The following is a 16,136-nucleotide window of genomic DNA, read 5'->3' as shown; positions in this document are numbered from 1 at the left end:
TTTCGCATTCTTTTCCCAATAGGTGTGTTTTGAAATACAAAGTATTCGGTTTGCCAAAACAATGCATTTTGTATAATATAATGTGCAAAGCTGTTGATTGATGATAAATTAATTCTACTCTGGACAATAGTAGTATGGACATTCCACATGAAGAAGATGTGTTGATATGTGGAACTCTACGCATTGTGTCAATATTTGAGGGACAGAGAAAATGAATGTGTATTTTACAGACTCATTAAGACCACTGGAAAAATCATTGAAAGACACAGTTAGTTGAGCTTTGTTATTTGGATATTCTCTAGCAAGCAATAATGCTATGAACAGTTTACAGAGTGGCACCACTGACCAAAGACTATGAAATAAATTAAGTTATAATTACAAATAATTTTTTTCGCATATTTTCCTTGAGTTAAATTTAGTGTTTCATTGGATGACGATATCATATCACTTAGCACAGCCACAGTGTCAGTGGCAGCCAGTCTCTGGCATTTTGTTCGAAGAAATATGGTGTTCATGATTTATGCAGACATCTTTGCACCTTATTTGCAGATCTTCACAGAACAGACAGGACAAGAAAATACATTTAGTTAGACTCTCTCACAGCCCTCACTACACTGATGTGTCAACAATTGTCTGGTTAAGTCAGTTCAAAGACGACTGCATCACCTTGCCTGCTATCCCAGGTCACTGAGTTTGCAAATGTGCTCTCAAAATCCCAAGAAATGACCACACTGTGACTGATGTAGCCTGTTTCACAAGCTGACGTATGGCTAGCAAGACTACATTGTTCCTATGCCACAGTACATAGCCAGAGATGGGCTGTGAAAGTCTATCCATGCCAAGCAGGGTCTGCCGGTGGGTCTTGAATTTTTACAACGCTGAATGCTAAGCAAATTGGTATCCACTTGGCCTGACACTGTCCTATGCAGTGATATTTATTTCCAGTCATCTAATCATTGTAAACTAGCTTATGGATATGCTGTGAAATCTTAGGATGGAGGTGGTCAAAGTTTCGTAAATTTCCTTGCATTTCAAGATTTGGCATTATTTATTCTGGAATGATTCTCCCTCCCTCCAAATTCTTAACTTTCTTCCACTTTTCCATGACATATATTTTATTTTAAAAAAAGAGCAAGCATAGACTTTTTATGTTTCACCTAAGCTCATTTGAATTTCTACTTTTGATCACCCTCTCATCAGATATTAAATCTGATTGGCTTACACATATCTGGAATTGGAATGCAGATTCCATAAATTCGACAGTGTGACCTGGGTGGTTCTTTAATGTCTTGGAGTATTATACACAGAGTGCCTTTCAAATTTTATCCAGAAACTGGTTTACAGTTGTCCTGTAGTATCTCAGAGGGAAGATGCTTGGAACGCAACAGTAATTATAATTAAGAGTCTTCTATTTGATTTCAGATATTTTTTGATCCTATGTGCTGGTACAGGTTGGACTAAAATTTGTATACTGACTGAATGAGCATAAAATCTTGAAGGCCCATGAGCTGCAACTCTGCTAAATTTGTCTAACCTCCAATTTCCTCAGATATTCATTGCAATCTGCAAATTGAACGATATAGTCATTAACTATGCCTCAACAACGTTTGCTTGTGGCAGAATAGGCAAGAAATTGAACAGATTTTTGTTCATTTTAAATTTCCCGCCATTTTCAAAATCTTGCCATGTTATGTGAAAAACAGAGAATTTTTGTCAAAGTGGAGTGAATCCCTTTCCCGTCCTTTCAGTGGGTTGCACCATGTTGTATTTGTAAAGATTCAAATGTGTACATGCAGCATTTATTATCGTGTAGTTGCATGCAGGCGGCCATATTTAGTGTGCGGCAGTCGTTTATTATTTGTCTTACTGAAACCTTGCCATGCAGTCTCACTCAGTGGAGTAAGAACATTTCTATGAACTAATTTTAATCCAAATATAAAATCATGAAAATAATGCCAAAAGTTGCAGCTCATGTGCCTTTAAGGTGCACAGTGCAACGTGTGTATAGATTTAATATGACTACCAGAGAGATATATAGTCTGGGATAACATTTTAAGAACGTAACACAGCATGAAGATAAATTGCAAAAGTGTATTTTATTGAAGTCAAGATAAATTGTACTCATTAACTTGAGTTGGCTAGTGTTATCTATGGAATCTCATCTTTAAAGCTTACATGTACATTTCAAAAACAAAACAGAAACAAAACCATCAACAGAAGAATACGTTTACGGATCAATCTCGTTCAAATGAACTCTGTTCATTTCTTTGTTTTCGTTGTGAACTCTGTGATCTTTCGTGATTTCACGGCAGCTGCTTTTGGTGAGCGTTCATCGGATGACTTTCTCTTCTTGGCATCTGAAATGATTCAAATAAAATGGGGGGGGGGGGGGGGGGAAGCTTACATGAACATTTCAAAAACAAAACAGAAACAAAACCATCAACAGAAGAATACGTTTACGGATCAATCTCGTCCAAATGGACTCTGTTCATTTCTTGGTTTTCGTTGTGAACTCTGTGATCTTTCGTGATTTCACGGCAGCTGCTTTTGGTGAGCGTTCATCGGATGACTTTCTCTTCTTGGCATCTGAAATGATTCAAATAAAATGGGAACCTTCAAGTTCTGAATGTTTTTTTGACAGTGTAAGAACTGTAGTTCTATGCACGAAGATATGGCTTATGTTCTTGAAAAATAAATATTTCGTATTGATTTGTATCATAGTCCTTCACAAGAAACTTAGAATTAAATGGATATAGAACACAGCAATCTCCTTAACTCAACTGAGCTCATTTGAACAAGCCAAAGTTTACGGCCATTGCGGTGAAGGTGAAACAGCTGTGTAATTTCTTTCACATATGTACAGTTGCAAAGAACTGTGACCCCATTTTCCACAATCAATAGAGATAAACATAGATGACATGTGTATTTCTCACCTTTGACCTCACTTGAATCCCCATTCTCAGATGATGCATTTGCATTATAATGACTGTCACGTGCCTTCTTCATTCTCTTCATGTTGCGTTCTTTCACTACGTTGTGATCTACAATAGGTCGTGGGTAATCCTGACCTATCAAACACCCTGCCTTCTGTTGTACATTCAGTGGAGCTGTCCATGGCTCGTAGATAAATTTGCTTGGCATCTTCTTGAGAACAGGTAGATATTTTCTAGGAATAAAAACAAAATAATTAAATTTAACTGTGTGAGGGCTCTCTTCCATGAACAAGTCTGGGCTCTACTGAAGGATACCAAAAGACCTTGCAGTATTAAAAGATCAGTTGTACTAGGATGTCATGGTACAGCCATTCTGTGCACATCATTTGCCTGTGACCTTTGACCTATATGTTATATGATCAACAATCACTGTGGTGAGCAGAAGTATGATTATGAGTATGAAGGTACATTTGGTCAACATATCATATATATACTGACCTCAACAATGCTGCATTCCTTATTCGCACATGCACATTAAAATCTATGGGCAAAACGAGACCATAGCGCATTTAACAACAAATGATACTGTAAAGATTCCTCGTTAAACTCTGTATATTTGCCATACCGAATATACTCTCCGTCTTTATCATATTTCTGTCCAAACCCAACTGGACTGTAGACTCTGAAGTATTGATGGAAGAAAGCACTGGCAGACAGCCACATCCAGTTGGCAGCATTGACGCTCCAATCAGCATCCAGTAACAACTCATCAAACACCTGCCATTGTAGAGGAGGAAAGAAATGCATATATGTTAATGGTGCATAGACTTTGCTTATGAAAGGTAGCTTTCCGAATATACTGTCGGTATGTTGACATCGTATACTACTTCACTGCTGGAAAATACTGATGATCAACAGCTCATCACAAGACTCCGAAGCTACAATGGTAAACTATTTGTCTCATGATATATTTGCCTACCACCTTGTATGTCTTGTAGACTAGCTACAGTCATATATTTAGGCTCACTTTTTCCCGGAGGTATTTTTCAAGGGAATCATTCTTCAAACAATATCTGTGCAGCTACAAACAGACTACGATTCTTCTGTCAAAACACTGACGCACCTTCATTTTTAGAGTTCATTTACAATTTAGACAGTTTGCTTTTTGGGGAAAAAAAAGCAACTTTTGAGTGTTTGCATCGTGTCATACCTTTTGCCCTTCCTCCCAGCTGATCCATAGATCTCCTCTGGTCAGGAAACATGCCACGGAATGTCTGGCAAGATGGTGGATCCACCCTTCCTGTCTCAGCTGTGTCATGATGGCATCGATGTATGGGTACCCTGTTCTACCCTGTCAGAATAGTTGACAAAAAGACAAGTGATGTCTCCGTAACTTCCTTGTCGTACAGTGAACATCATCGGACATATGGCCACAATAATGATCTCTAAGCATCTTGCTCATACAGATTTTGCACCATCAACAAAAGTCAAATGGGAAACCAGAAAATTTAACTTGCTCTATAAAGTTGGAATCACCACTGAATTTGAATTTTCTCAAAACAGGTACAATGTCTGGCTGAAGTTAGTCGAATTAAGAAATGGGAAGTTGTCGACCAAGCATGAATTAATAAAAATCTATAGCCAATAAAAGTAGCTGCTAATGTTATATAAACAATTTGGATAAATGAGTTATCGTTATTGAACTCTGTATGGATTCATATTTGCAGGACATACTGATATCTACGATTTCTATTTACATCTCTAATGTACCATTTGGTTCCCCATATCAATTCTCACCAACAGAGAGGGAAAGGGTCATAAAACTATGTATGGTTTTAGTCAGAGGTCCTCCTTGGCAAATTTAATCTTCAACAAAATGTAATTTGTATTGGTCTCCTGGTAGAATGGTTTCAGGTTTGGTTTTAGCTAAAATGCCAACAGTTGAACTTGTATTTCCTGATGCCAAACACTCTGGCCTATCTGATGTCATGAAGACTCATTATTGCGAGATTTAAGGCTTTCACATACAGTGTCTCAATCACCACTAGGGGGCTCTGTCTAAATTCTCACCTCAGCCCATGCATTGAGGAACTCTGTGTTGTTATCCCAAGGCACTTGAAGACATATTGGATTACCCTCCATTTTGTCAAAATTTGGTGTACCCGCTGCAGCTGCATAGAAGAACTCTCTCCATAGCAACTGACCTGTCAGAGATACTGGTGGCTGGGTACATTTTGTCTGTAACGGGCAAGAAAGAAATGTTTCATAAATTGAAAGAAATCAGGGGTAAGCACAACCACTAGCCTAAGCCTGTATGCTAATACCTACAATATTTATGGCCGTACAAATATCTTTTCCTTGTACTAGCAAACTCTGCAAGTGAACTTGTAAGCTGTAATTAACATGTTGACTGGTGGGACAGTGGAAACTGAGGCTGGGCTAGAAATTTTCACTGGCAACTACATGTATAGCCCTTGGGTTGGTAGATCTGAAAATAGTTTGCACTCCCCTGTAATAATGCCACGCTTTAATCAAAGGAATGTGTGGATTAATTACAACTCTTTGGACTTTAAATATTACAAGTACAGGGCAATACCTGTACAGTCATAATTCTGAACGGGATTCTTTTATCGTATCATAACGTACATGTATATAGATATACATGTAGTCAGTCATACGGATAATCACTTGATCTGTTAAGTTTAGGACACAATTTGGTCATGGAAGTATTTATGTTTGTAATTGATCTCAAAAAATGACGATTCAGCACGATCGACTTACGGATTGATTTTTCAATGTCAATGCTTAAACTTGCAAATTTTTAATAGTGAGAGTCATTCACTGCATGACATATCATCATTTGAGTTCAAAGTCAAAGTTAACTGTTGGTAGACTCGTTTATTGTCCTCACCTTGTTTTTTAGTAAGTCATCGAGAGCGTAGTAGAATGTACGTGCTGACAGACAACCAAACTTCAGATATGGACTGAGAACTGTGGTGCTTGGTTGAAGTGCATTGGGGCGTGTTTTAGGTTTGTCAAATGCACACACCCAAGACTGAAAGGAAGAAACCATGCAGAGTTACTGAATTTTAAGAAGGACATGTTTATGTCTGCAGTGGGAGTACCCCCTCTACAGCCATAGATTTTCCTCCTAATGTATGTTGTTATGCCTATACGAATAGGAAGATACTTTAGACAATGATATGCTTAAAGAACATAATTGAGCAAGTCCAGTAGTCAAACACAGATCTGGACAATTAAAGTTTTTGTTGCACTTAGCAAATTTCCCACTTCCTGGTCTGACTGACTGTTGAGAGTATCTACTTTCATTGTATGAAATGTACACACTGCATGACTAGCAAACTAGACAGCAGGACAAGCAAACTAGACTACATGACTAGTGAACTAGACTGCAGGTCTGGCAAACTAGACTGCATGAATAGCAAACTAGACTGCAGACCAGTAAACTGGACAATAGGACTAGCAACTAGACTGTAGGACTTACAAACTAGACTGAAGGACTACTTGACTTGCCCTGGAGACCACCAAATACTAAATGCATTAATTTTACACTTCTGTCATTACCCATCATACCTGATTCTGCAGATGGCTCTGCATTCTCTTTAATGCCTCTGTCTCACCACCAGGATACAGTGTGGGTCCAACTTCACTGCTATCTAGCTCTAGATCTTCCAAAGTTGGAACCCCATACTTCTCATCATGATTGTCATCAACTGGCGTGATGCATCCTGGTAGATATCAACAAAAATGTCTCTTACATTTATACTTGATTTGCCGTCAGGTGTTTTTATAATCTGGATGAATTGATGTTTCAGACATATCATAATTATGAAAGTGCAGATATCTTTTGAAAAAAATTGTAAAATACATACAAAATGTCAATGTTCAATAACAAATATTGCAGTTCTTGATCAAGGCAAGTCCAAAAAGAACAGTGTTAACTATTTTCAATAATTTGGTGACTACTAATGAATTATAGTTTTGTATTGCATTTCATAACACAGCATTTTATTTTTCTCAATATAATTAATGGCATGATTTTCTTCATTTTACTATTCCCTATTGAACAAAAAAATAAAATATAAACTTTTTTCTTTCAAACAACATGAGAATGCTGCCAGTCTTACCCTTCAGGGTATTTTCTGTGATGGCAGGTTGTGGCTGTGCTGGGGGTCCAAGCTTGGAAACCAGTGTCTGTAGTCGTTTGTACTGAAGAGGTGGCTTGCCTCCATTGGCATCTATTATTCTGTTGGGAATCCAAGAGATTTCAAATATTGAAATATCTTTCCTCAAAGGTATGAAATAGTGTTCTTCATCTCAAACATAGAGACAGCAACACATTACTTGTCTTTTGAAGCTTCATAACTGTTTATGTTGCCATAGCCAGTTTGCCTTAACAGTTATAATTATCACAGGAAATTAATTAGAGAACAAAAACAATTTTTTTATATCAAAGTAAGTAACATACCGTTTTGTTTTTTTTTTCAAATCAATGCAAGTAAGAAATAATGTCTGACTTTGGATAAAAGTGGGTGACACAAATTGTCTACTGTGTACAGTTGCGTGACAGGTGGCTAATGCCTGGTGAGAATGGACTTTTTACAAGGAGTTATCAAACTTCAAAACCCATTTTAAATTTCTGATTACTTTTTCTGTCTTCATTTTTCTTTAACAACTTGTCTTGAGACTGATAACAAGAAAGCTAATAAGAATACTGATTTCACTCAAAGATAAGAAGATCCAAACTTACCTTTCTAAATCATACAGAGTGTGCGAGATCCTCTCATTGACTTCCACACCACAAGATTTCGCAATCTTTTTGATTTCTGTGTCACGTTGGATAGCGTAAGGTTCTGTATCTAATTCAAATGTTAGTCTGGTAATGTTCCATTCCTTGAAGATCCTAGGGAACACCTCTGAGGGCTTTCCTTTCAAAACGAACAACCTGGTGATAATGGAGGAATCAGTGAAGTACCGACTGAACTGGAATCAGACATTTTGACATGACAAGAGCGTCTTCTATATGAGACAACTGCAAATCAGGTTCTCCATGATGGATTTTGATTTTTGGTCAAATCTGTGCATAATAATCAATGGCGATACAAAATGACAAGTAAAATTTGAATTTAGAAATTGTTGTTCTGCTAGAAATTAGACAAATACTAATTAGGGGAGTAGCGGAGATTCAGCATAATTCTTTTAAACAAAATTCTGTCATGACATAATTGAAAATAGGTTGCTCAAAGATAGATTTTGAACAAAATGAATTTTGAATGAAAATGCAAGCATCCAATATCTTTTATTGAATCAATAAATGTTAGTTTCCCACCTTGAACCAATTTTCTTTAGACTTTCATCTAGGTCTTGAAGGGATTGCAGTAGAAATCTCCATCTATTTACACCAACTTTTCCCGATTTGACGAACCATGGATCCAGTATGAATATTGGTCTCATTTCTTGGCAGTTCTCACATGCTGTTAGCAATGCAGGATTGTCATGGAGACGGAGACCTTTGCGAAACCAGTGTAAGCTTCTGTGCTTTGCCATTTCTATGGGAGGCAAAATGTAAATCATGTACACAAGTTTTGAGGTTGAATATCATGATTGACATTGAAGCTAATATTGCATTATTTTTTGCCTTTACGGCAATGCGAAACTGCATGAATTTACCATAGTGAATCTGCATGTTCACAGTAAATGGAGGGACTATTATTTTGTGAACGATATTAATTTTGACAACCGGGTGTGGTCAGTGCAATTCCGGGAATGCATGTACTGTGGGGTACAAGCAAGTACACTACCAGTCTTAAGGGGGACAACCATTTGATTTCTGGGGGTGGGATGCTGGAGGAAATGGGTATGGCAGCATTCTTTTCCCGCCACTGTTGCAGCAACTTTATTTTTACTATTTTCTGTAATTACTGCGTGGACATTAAGACATCACTGGATCAATGTTTTTCTTCTTTTTTCCCAAAAATCCTTCAACCCCTCCCCCCCGGAAATCAAAAGTTCTACCCTAACTAAGCGCAGGCCCTCCATGATGTAGGGACTGTGTGCAGAGCGCCTATTTCTCACTGAATTCTTGATTATGGTAACGTTGGCTAACTGATCTGCCCACAATTGACGGCTAGCCTCCCGATGTCTCGTTCCAAATAGTATCACCGACGTTTGGCTGACATTTGGCTGTCATGTACTTTCACGGCACAAACGAGCAGGTTTCAGTCGCATGTTTCAGCAGTGGCGATTGGAACTATGGAGGTAGAAAGAAAGGCCTCCATGTTGGAAGTTCGGAGCCATAATCTTAACGCAGCATCCAACGAGTACTTACCTGCAACAAATTACACCTTAAGTGTACAAAGGTGGCTGGAATTTGCTAACTCAAACGGATATACGAAGAGTAACTGGGCGATAGCTTAGCCGCACTCAGTGAAACACATAAGCGATGTGGTTATGTATCATCGAATTTGAAAACACAAACTTACGTAATCTAACCTGCACTACGCCACCAACGTTGATATATTGAATTGTTTCCTTCTCTGCAGAGAAGAGGCACTCGCCTAGCGCCTTACACTTCTCTCACGGAAAAGGGTATCCTTGCGTGTTCCCAAAACAACGGAAAAAAAGTGATTTTTGGGGGGTTCATCATCTCGGCCCGTGAAGCAAGAAAAAGGGATTACTTTTTTTGCAACAGCTGATCCTTCAAAGGATTACAATACCCCATTGAAATCAGTTAAATAAGATGTATGTTGCCCAGACTGGAGGTAAGCTGGTACAGACAACAAACTAAATATTAGACAATACCATCGCTTTATACAACATTGGCATGGTTATAAGTGTATTTGCAATTTTCTCACACACTCTAAGATTTTATAAATTCGGTAGTGTTTTCTGATTTATTTTTTACCTATATTGCCTATAATAAGGGTGTCTATTTTGTTGGTTATTCCCAGATAGGCCTAAGTGCTGTTTTGAAATTTCACTGTAGAAGTATGGCTACCCAGACTTTTCCTTGAGTGCTACACGGGACCTGTCAGGCTAGAAAGTGACACTGTTATATTGCCATTTCCTTGAAACTTTCAAAATAAACTCAGTCAACTTCAAGAAGCCTTTGGGAAAACTGTACTCATAAAGCAGTCTCACTAATGTAGATTTAGAGACAACATAGCGATTTGTTTTTTTCTTGCTAAAACGCCAACTCAGCTGTTTTTCTTGATGCGTTGTTTTAATTATAAACAAATCATTGTATATCTTCATTGCTATGTTAGCCACTCTCATCCATTTCACCATCAGAAAGTCATTTTGAAAGTAGTGCTTTAAAAATGTGCACTGGAAGGAAATAACTATTATCTTAGCCCCCTAAATACTCATGAAAAATCTTATGAAGCAGTGCGAGTTGCAGGAAACCACCAAAGATTTTATTGAATATTAAAACGACGTTTCTCAAAAACGCGAAATGCCCACACGTCTGCTAGCATCTCGGGACTTCTGATTTATGCAAAAGCTGAAGCACTTTTAAGAATCTGTAGTTTTACTATTTCCTCTTTCTTATCAATATTATACAATTTTTGTGATTCTTACAGAAATGAGATAATAAATTTCACAACACTTTTTGCAACCTTACAAAAACATACGGACGCTTTAATCTGAAAATAACATGTCCTAGTTGCCAAACACCAGTATCATTCGTAGTAACCCTTACACACACGATCATTTTTCACTTTCACCTATTGTCGGTGTTTGTAAAATAATTGACAAGTAAACTACGTAAGGGGTGTTTCCTGAACGGTTGTCCGGTATGTTTGTCCAGTACGTCCAGACGAAGATAAGTTACGCACTTGTTCCATAAATTTTCAGCTTGTACAAAAGGCAAAAAGAACGTACCATTAGTGTCAGGGATATCATTGCTTATCTTTGACCATATAGTCTGTACGATGTTTTTCCAACTCGGTGCTGGCAGCAAGTCCGTCAACGACAAACCACTGGTCACCGGCACGTCAGAGCAAATACATAGCAGACAAGCCACAACAAACGCTGTCTTACAGACCGCCATAACTCATGATCGCAGAGGCTAATGTTTGTATGAAATGCTAAATCGATAGATACAGTAGCTATCTACGGATTGTGTAAATACAAGCCACTGATACCACAATCACGTAAGATGTGAAATCAGCTATGGGAGGATTCTACGCAAACCTTGCTTTGTATGTAAATTACTCATACACTTTGTGCCAAAGGATATCATACTAAGTATGGTGTGGTAAGTCAGAGGGGTGGCCAACTTGAATCAGACGATTGATTCGAGATTTAGCCTGAAGAGTGATCACGTATTAGACACTACTTTCAGGTATTTCGAACAAAAACAAAATTTCTAGAGAAAAAGTACGAGCTGTTAGCTCGAAATTGACCTCTGCATACTATTTCCCGCGCTTCCAACCAGGAAAACTTCCTCAGTGGCCCTCTCGCCATTACAGCCCTACTCCACTACGAAAGCCGCCCCATTGTCTCACTCTCACGCGACACGATATTCCCTCCAGTGCGTAAATAACCAGATCCCACCTTTTACGAAAGTCGCACAGGGCCATCTTACTTCATTACTTCGTACTTCAAAATTTCAACTTGGCTTCTCACTTCAAAACAATTGAGTACATTTATATCAATTATCAAACGTCTATAAATGCACAGATATGCTAGTTTTATATTGGAAAACAGTTGTTTATATATTTCTCAGAGACCATGTATTACTAAGTGAATTAATATTATCAATGAAATCCAAAAATCAAATATTTTGTTCACACATGTGCTTTTCATCTGCCACTTCAAGCAAAGTACATTTACATGAATTATCAAACACATAAAAATGTACAGTTATTATTGTTTTGTAGGAAAAATGTTTATTATTTGATATTCTTGGATGAAGTACATCTACCAAATTTTGCCTCCTTACAGTTGCGCAAAATTGGTGACCCTCCTCAAAGGCATGTGTGAAATTTCATGACCCTTCAATAATGATGGCGCCAAAAAATTGTGACTCGCCTGTAATTTTTGTCCAATGTCTTAAAGGGGGATTTCAAAATTAAAGCAAGTCAGAAGGAGTGGACGGGAACTGATTGTGAGTTTGTTAGGGTGGCATTTTAAAAAATCTTAGAATTTTTTTAGACTCTCCGGTCCCCCCTCCAGAGGTGTTTGTAAATGCAGCTTCACCTGTTTTTAGCTCACATTTGACATTGTACATATACCAAAGAGAGCTAATATGGTGAGTTGGTGGCGTCTGTACTTCTGTATGTATGTATTTTAGTATGGATGTGTGTGCGGATGTATGTCTGTCACATCAAAAACTACACAACCACAGCACCTTCAATCTTATTATTTGGCGTACAGGTGCATCCAGGGTGTATCAGTGTCAACAATATGCAAATGAGGGAAAAGAAGGAAAATAAATCCTGCAAATTGCTTAAACTCAGTAAACAGGCCAGATTTGGTTAAAATTTGGTATGCAGGTTCTTCAAGGTGACTTTAGTGGTGAAATTTTCATATTTTTATTTTTGGGGCAATTTTTGCCGTTTTTGGTAAAAGATTTTCTCCTCTGAAGCTGCCGGTCCAATTGTTTTGGAAACTTGGTATGCATGATTTGAGGGTTGGCCTCTGTTAAAAGTTGTTCAAATTGTGGTGAAATTTTCATATTGGTATTATCTCCCAGAGCTCATGTTGATTGCTTTGAAACTTGATATTCTCGATTGAAGCGTTGACTTCTGTTAAACGTTGTTCAAATTGTGGTGAAATTTTCATATTGGTACTTTTGGGGCAATTTTTCGTATTTTTTGTCAAAAAATATAGACTAACAAATCTACAGAAAGTCAGGAGAAATGTTAGGTTATACAGGTGAATTCAGAATAGAATGTAGAAAAGAGAAATAGAAAGTCAAGCTGTAAAATTGAATATCAAATAGTAATAAAGAAAGTCAAGAGAAAGGTTGATTTGTAAACTGATTTCGGAAAAGTATGTAGGAGGAGACATTGAAAGTCGATCGAGTTGTTAAATTGTATATACTAGTATAATATTGATTTTTAAAATTGAATTTAGTAATATAGAATAGTAGTAATTTTTGCATGGATTAATGCCATAGACACAGGATGGGTACATATAGCATGGCTGGGATAAGTACACGCGATGCTTGAAGGCCGCTTGTCTGAGGCCGACCCTGTTTGTGGAGGTATAAAAGAAAGAAAGATTACTGCACGATAATTCAAAAACCTACAAAATACAAGATCCGCTGTGAAATATAACTTTTCTCTTCTCGTTTTGTTCCTTTACATAATGTGTAGGATTTTTTCCCATTCTTTGTGTTGTTTAGCGTGATCGACGCCCCTTTGATCTACCCAAATCGTGACAATATTGACTTTTTGAGAATACTCTTGTCATTATTTGTCGTAAGCCCTTTTCGGAATTCCTTACCTCCTGCATTGAAGTGTGATTCATGTGTCCTTGGAATATTCCGTTGCTCATTGTGTGTGTGTGCATGGACATAAATTATGCTGGGCAGCCTCGTAGACCGGGTGAAGCTAACCGGTATTTAGGGACCGTTCAGTTTTTACGGCCGGGGGGGGGGCAAAATCCAGGGGGGGGGGTCATCGTAATTTTGGAATCTGCAAAGGGGGGGGGGTCATCGCTTTTTCACTGGTAGGAAAGGGGGGTCACCACATTTTCAAAAACATAATACCAACAATAAGTTCACTTTATGCCATGGCCACGATCAACCCTCTTTACCAGCGGGCCGCCTTGGGCGGCCCACTACAATAAATATACATTATGCATTACCCATGACCCTCTTAACGGGCAGACGCCTTTGGCGGCCCACTCCAATTAGGTTTACTTCATGCAATGGCCATGATCCGACCCTCTTTACCGGCGGGCCGCCTGCGGCGGCCCACTACAATAAATTGGCTTTATGTAATACCCCACGGCAATCTTACTGTTAAATTCCCAATTGAAGCCGCGGCTTGTATTAGAAACATTTTTGAGGGACCCCTGGGATCACGCACTGAATAATGGTAATGGCCACGCACCTTCAGCGGCCCTGTCCAGTAAAGTCTACTTTATGCAATAGCCATGATCGACCCTCTTTACCGGCGGGCCACCTTTGGTGGCCCACTAGAATAAAGTTGACTTTACGTAATGGCCCATGACCCTCTGAACCGGAGGGCTGCCTTTGGCGAACCACTCAAATAAAGTTTACTTTATACAATGTCCATGGACATGAGTTGTCTATGGAAATGAAGTTAAAAATTGCCTTACAGTCGTCCTAATTAACAGACGTTTCAATGGATGTGGCTGAGAAGTTTGTGCACTGGCATCTCTGCTACACGAATAAAGTGCGCCGCATACCGGAGTTCAAATCCAAACCATGCGGGTAAATTTGATTATGGGTTTTGGTTATTTTTCAGGGGGGAGGTCATCAATTTTTTTCCTCTGACAAAGGGGGGGTCATCTTTTTTTCACAAAAAATGCAGGGGGGGTCTATATTTTTTTGAACACCGGCGACAGGATTTTGCCGCCCCCCAGGCCGTAAAAACTGAACGCTATCTTATCAGAACGGAGCAAGATACTGGCAATGCCACACATAAATGCATCAGTGTTGATCGAAGGGCAGCACATATCATTGACTCTATTTTGTTCTTTCAGAGTGAGAATGAATCCCTCCGAAGGATCAATTCCAAGAGGCATCCTGTGGTCATCATACAGATGTGGTTCGACAGCATTTGAACGATCAATTCTGACTCTAGAGGGCGTTAAGGTGTTTCATGAATACTTCGCCGCCTCTTACATGCCAGAAGGAGGTTCTTTCTTCGTGACCGACTTCATCAAAGACCCTTTGCTCGAATCAAAGTATAGTGGAGTAAAGAGCGTACTCGAGGGCAACTTTCCTGGATATCGAGGTGTCTTCCTGAAGGACATGGCAATTCATCTAGTTTTACCGGGAAAGATTCATTTCGTTCCTGATGGATACTGCCATGCTATCCTGATACGTAATCCAGTTAAATCTGTCACATCCCTGTACAGAAGTCTCTCCCAGCAAAATGTTGATGGATTGTCTGAAATTATACCCCACGAGCCAGGTTTCCGAGAACTCTTGGAGTTGTACCAATACATTAAAAATGTCAGAGGTAAAACGCCGATGGTTATTGATGCTGATGACGATCTGTTTCGTGACCCGGCGACTACAATGAAGAAGTTCTGCGACTTTGTTGGGTTTGAGTTCAAAGAGAGTATGCTTCACTGGAACTCTGACCGTCCAGAGGCCTGGAAAGGGAACGACGCCTGGTTCAGTACAGTACTCAATACCACTGGCTTCCTAAAAAAAGGAACACATAGTCCTTCCCAGATAGACCTGTCATCGTATCCAGCGTATGTGAGGGATGCCATACAAGATTCGCAGCCTTTTTATGAGAAACTGTACAGCTTAAGATCTCAGCCATGACATTTGTAAAGCTTTCATAGTGTATACGGTCATTTTAGTCACTTGAAGAGATGCAACCAAGATACAACCAATGACTGTTTACTTATAATGATCATGAAATAGCGAAAAAGATTTACCCTAATTCAGGTAACGCTTATGACACTAATTTCACTTTCATGGTAACCCGTAGCCAACTTTTGGTATCTTTGGTGGCTATCGTTTTAGGCCTACTTTGCATATGCGGTCGATGGGAGCAACCTGCTAATCACACAAGTTAACAAACGACTGTTAACTGACTATGGAGTGTCTGCTACATAAGTTTGTTGATCGTGTGTGGTACTGTCTGTCTATTAGACAAAACATGTGTACAAATAAAATCACAGTGAAGCAAACAGCCACAAATTGTTCATCGTTTCTGATTCCTTTTCATTTCTTAGTGATCAATTATTGGCGGCGATAGATGGACAGAACTGAACGAGACACAATATTCAAGCATGTAACCGGTATCGATGAACAGGGATTTATTAGCAAAATAACGGCTTTTTAATGAATACGATGATGTCAAGGGATGCATTCTCTACCTCTTGCTTTTGTTGCCCGCTTTGCGTATTGGATTAACCTGGGCATAGAGGATGTACCCCGGTAACATCAATTGCTGACCCATATTAACTCGATTCAGTATGGAGAAAATCAGATGTTCAGTCTGTTTCTGCCCTCTTGAATATAGG

General features: G+C 38.8%; 2 protein-coding genes across 4 annotated transcripts; one reads left to right on the top strand and one right to left on the bottom strand.

The window, feature by feature from the left end:
• Positions 1–2,077: 2,077 nt before the first annotated feature.
• Positions 2,078–11,037, bottom strand: LOC139114507 (cryptochrome-1-like). Of its 3 annotated transcripts, XM_070676292.1 has the most exons (12): positions 10,836–11,037; positions 8,284–8,503; positions 7,705–7,899; positions 7,082–7,200; positions 6,528–6,682; positions 5,845–5,988; positions 5,004–5,171; positions 4,144–4,284; positions 3,559–3,710; positions 2,934–3,166; positions 2,461–2,586; positions 2,078–2,357 (listed from the first exon to the last, which is right to left on the bottom strand). In XM_070676292.1, the coding sequence occupies exons 1-11, from the start codon at positions 11,002–11,004 to the stop codon at positions 2,489–2,491; spliced, it is 1,794 nt and encodes a 597-aa protein (XP_070532393.1). In that variant the 5' UTR covers positions 11,005–11,037; the 3' UTR covers positions 2,078–2,357; positions 2,461–2,488. The 3 variants fall into 3 exon arrangements, with proteins under 3 accessions (XP_070532393.1, XP_070532392.1, XP_070532394.1); XM_070676291.1 differs by having other exon boundaries at positions 2,078–2,586; XM_070676293.1 differs by lacking the exon at positions 10,836–11,037 and adding an exon at positions 9,283–9,472 and having other exon boundaries at positions 2,078–2,586.
• Positions 11,038–14,640: 3,603 nt separating this feature from the next.
• On the top strand, positions 14,641–15,429 carry LOC139113979 (uncharacterized). Its single transcript, XM_070675452.1, has one exon. It carries the CDS (start codon positions 14,641–14,643, stop codon positions 15,427–15,429), a length of 789 nt encoding a protein of 262 aa, XP_070531553.1.
• The last annotated feature ends 707 nt before the right edge of the window (positions 15,430–16,136 follow it).

The sequence above is a fragment of the Ptychodera flava genome, chromosome 16 (genome assembly GCF_041260155.1).
Source record: "Ptychodera flava strain L36383 chromosome 16, AS_Pfla_20210202, whole genome shotgun sequence".
Classification (NCBI taxonomy): Eukaryota; Metazoa; Hemichordata; class Enteropneusta; family Ptychoderidae; genus Ptychodera; species Ptychodera flava.
The sequence above is the reverse complement of the archived record's forward strand: the minus strand, read 5'-3'. Positions and strand labels throughout refer to the sequence as shown.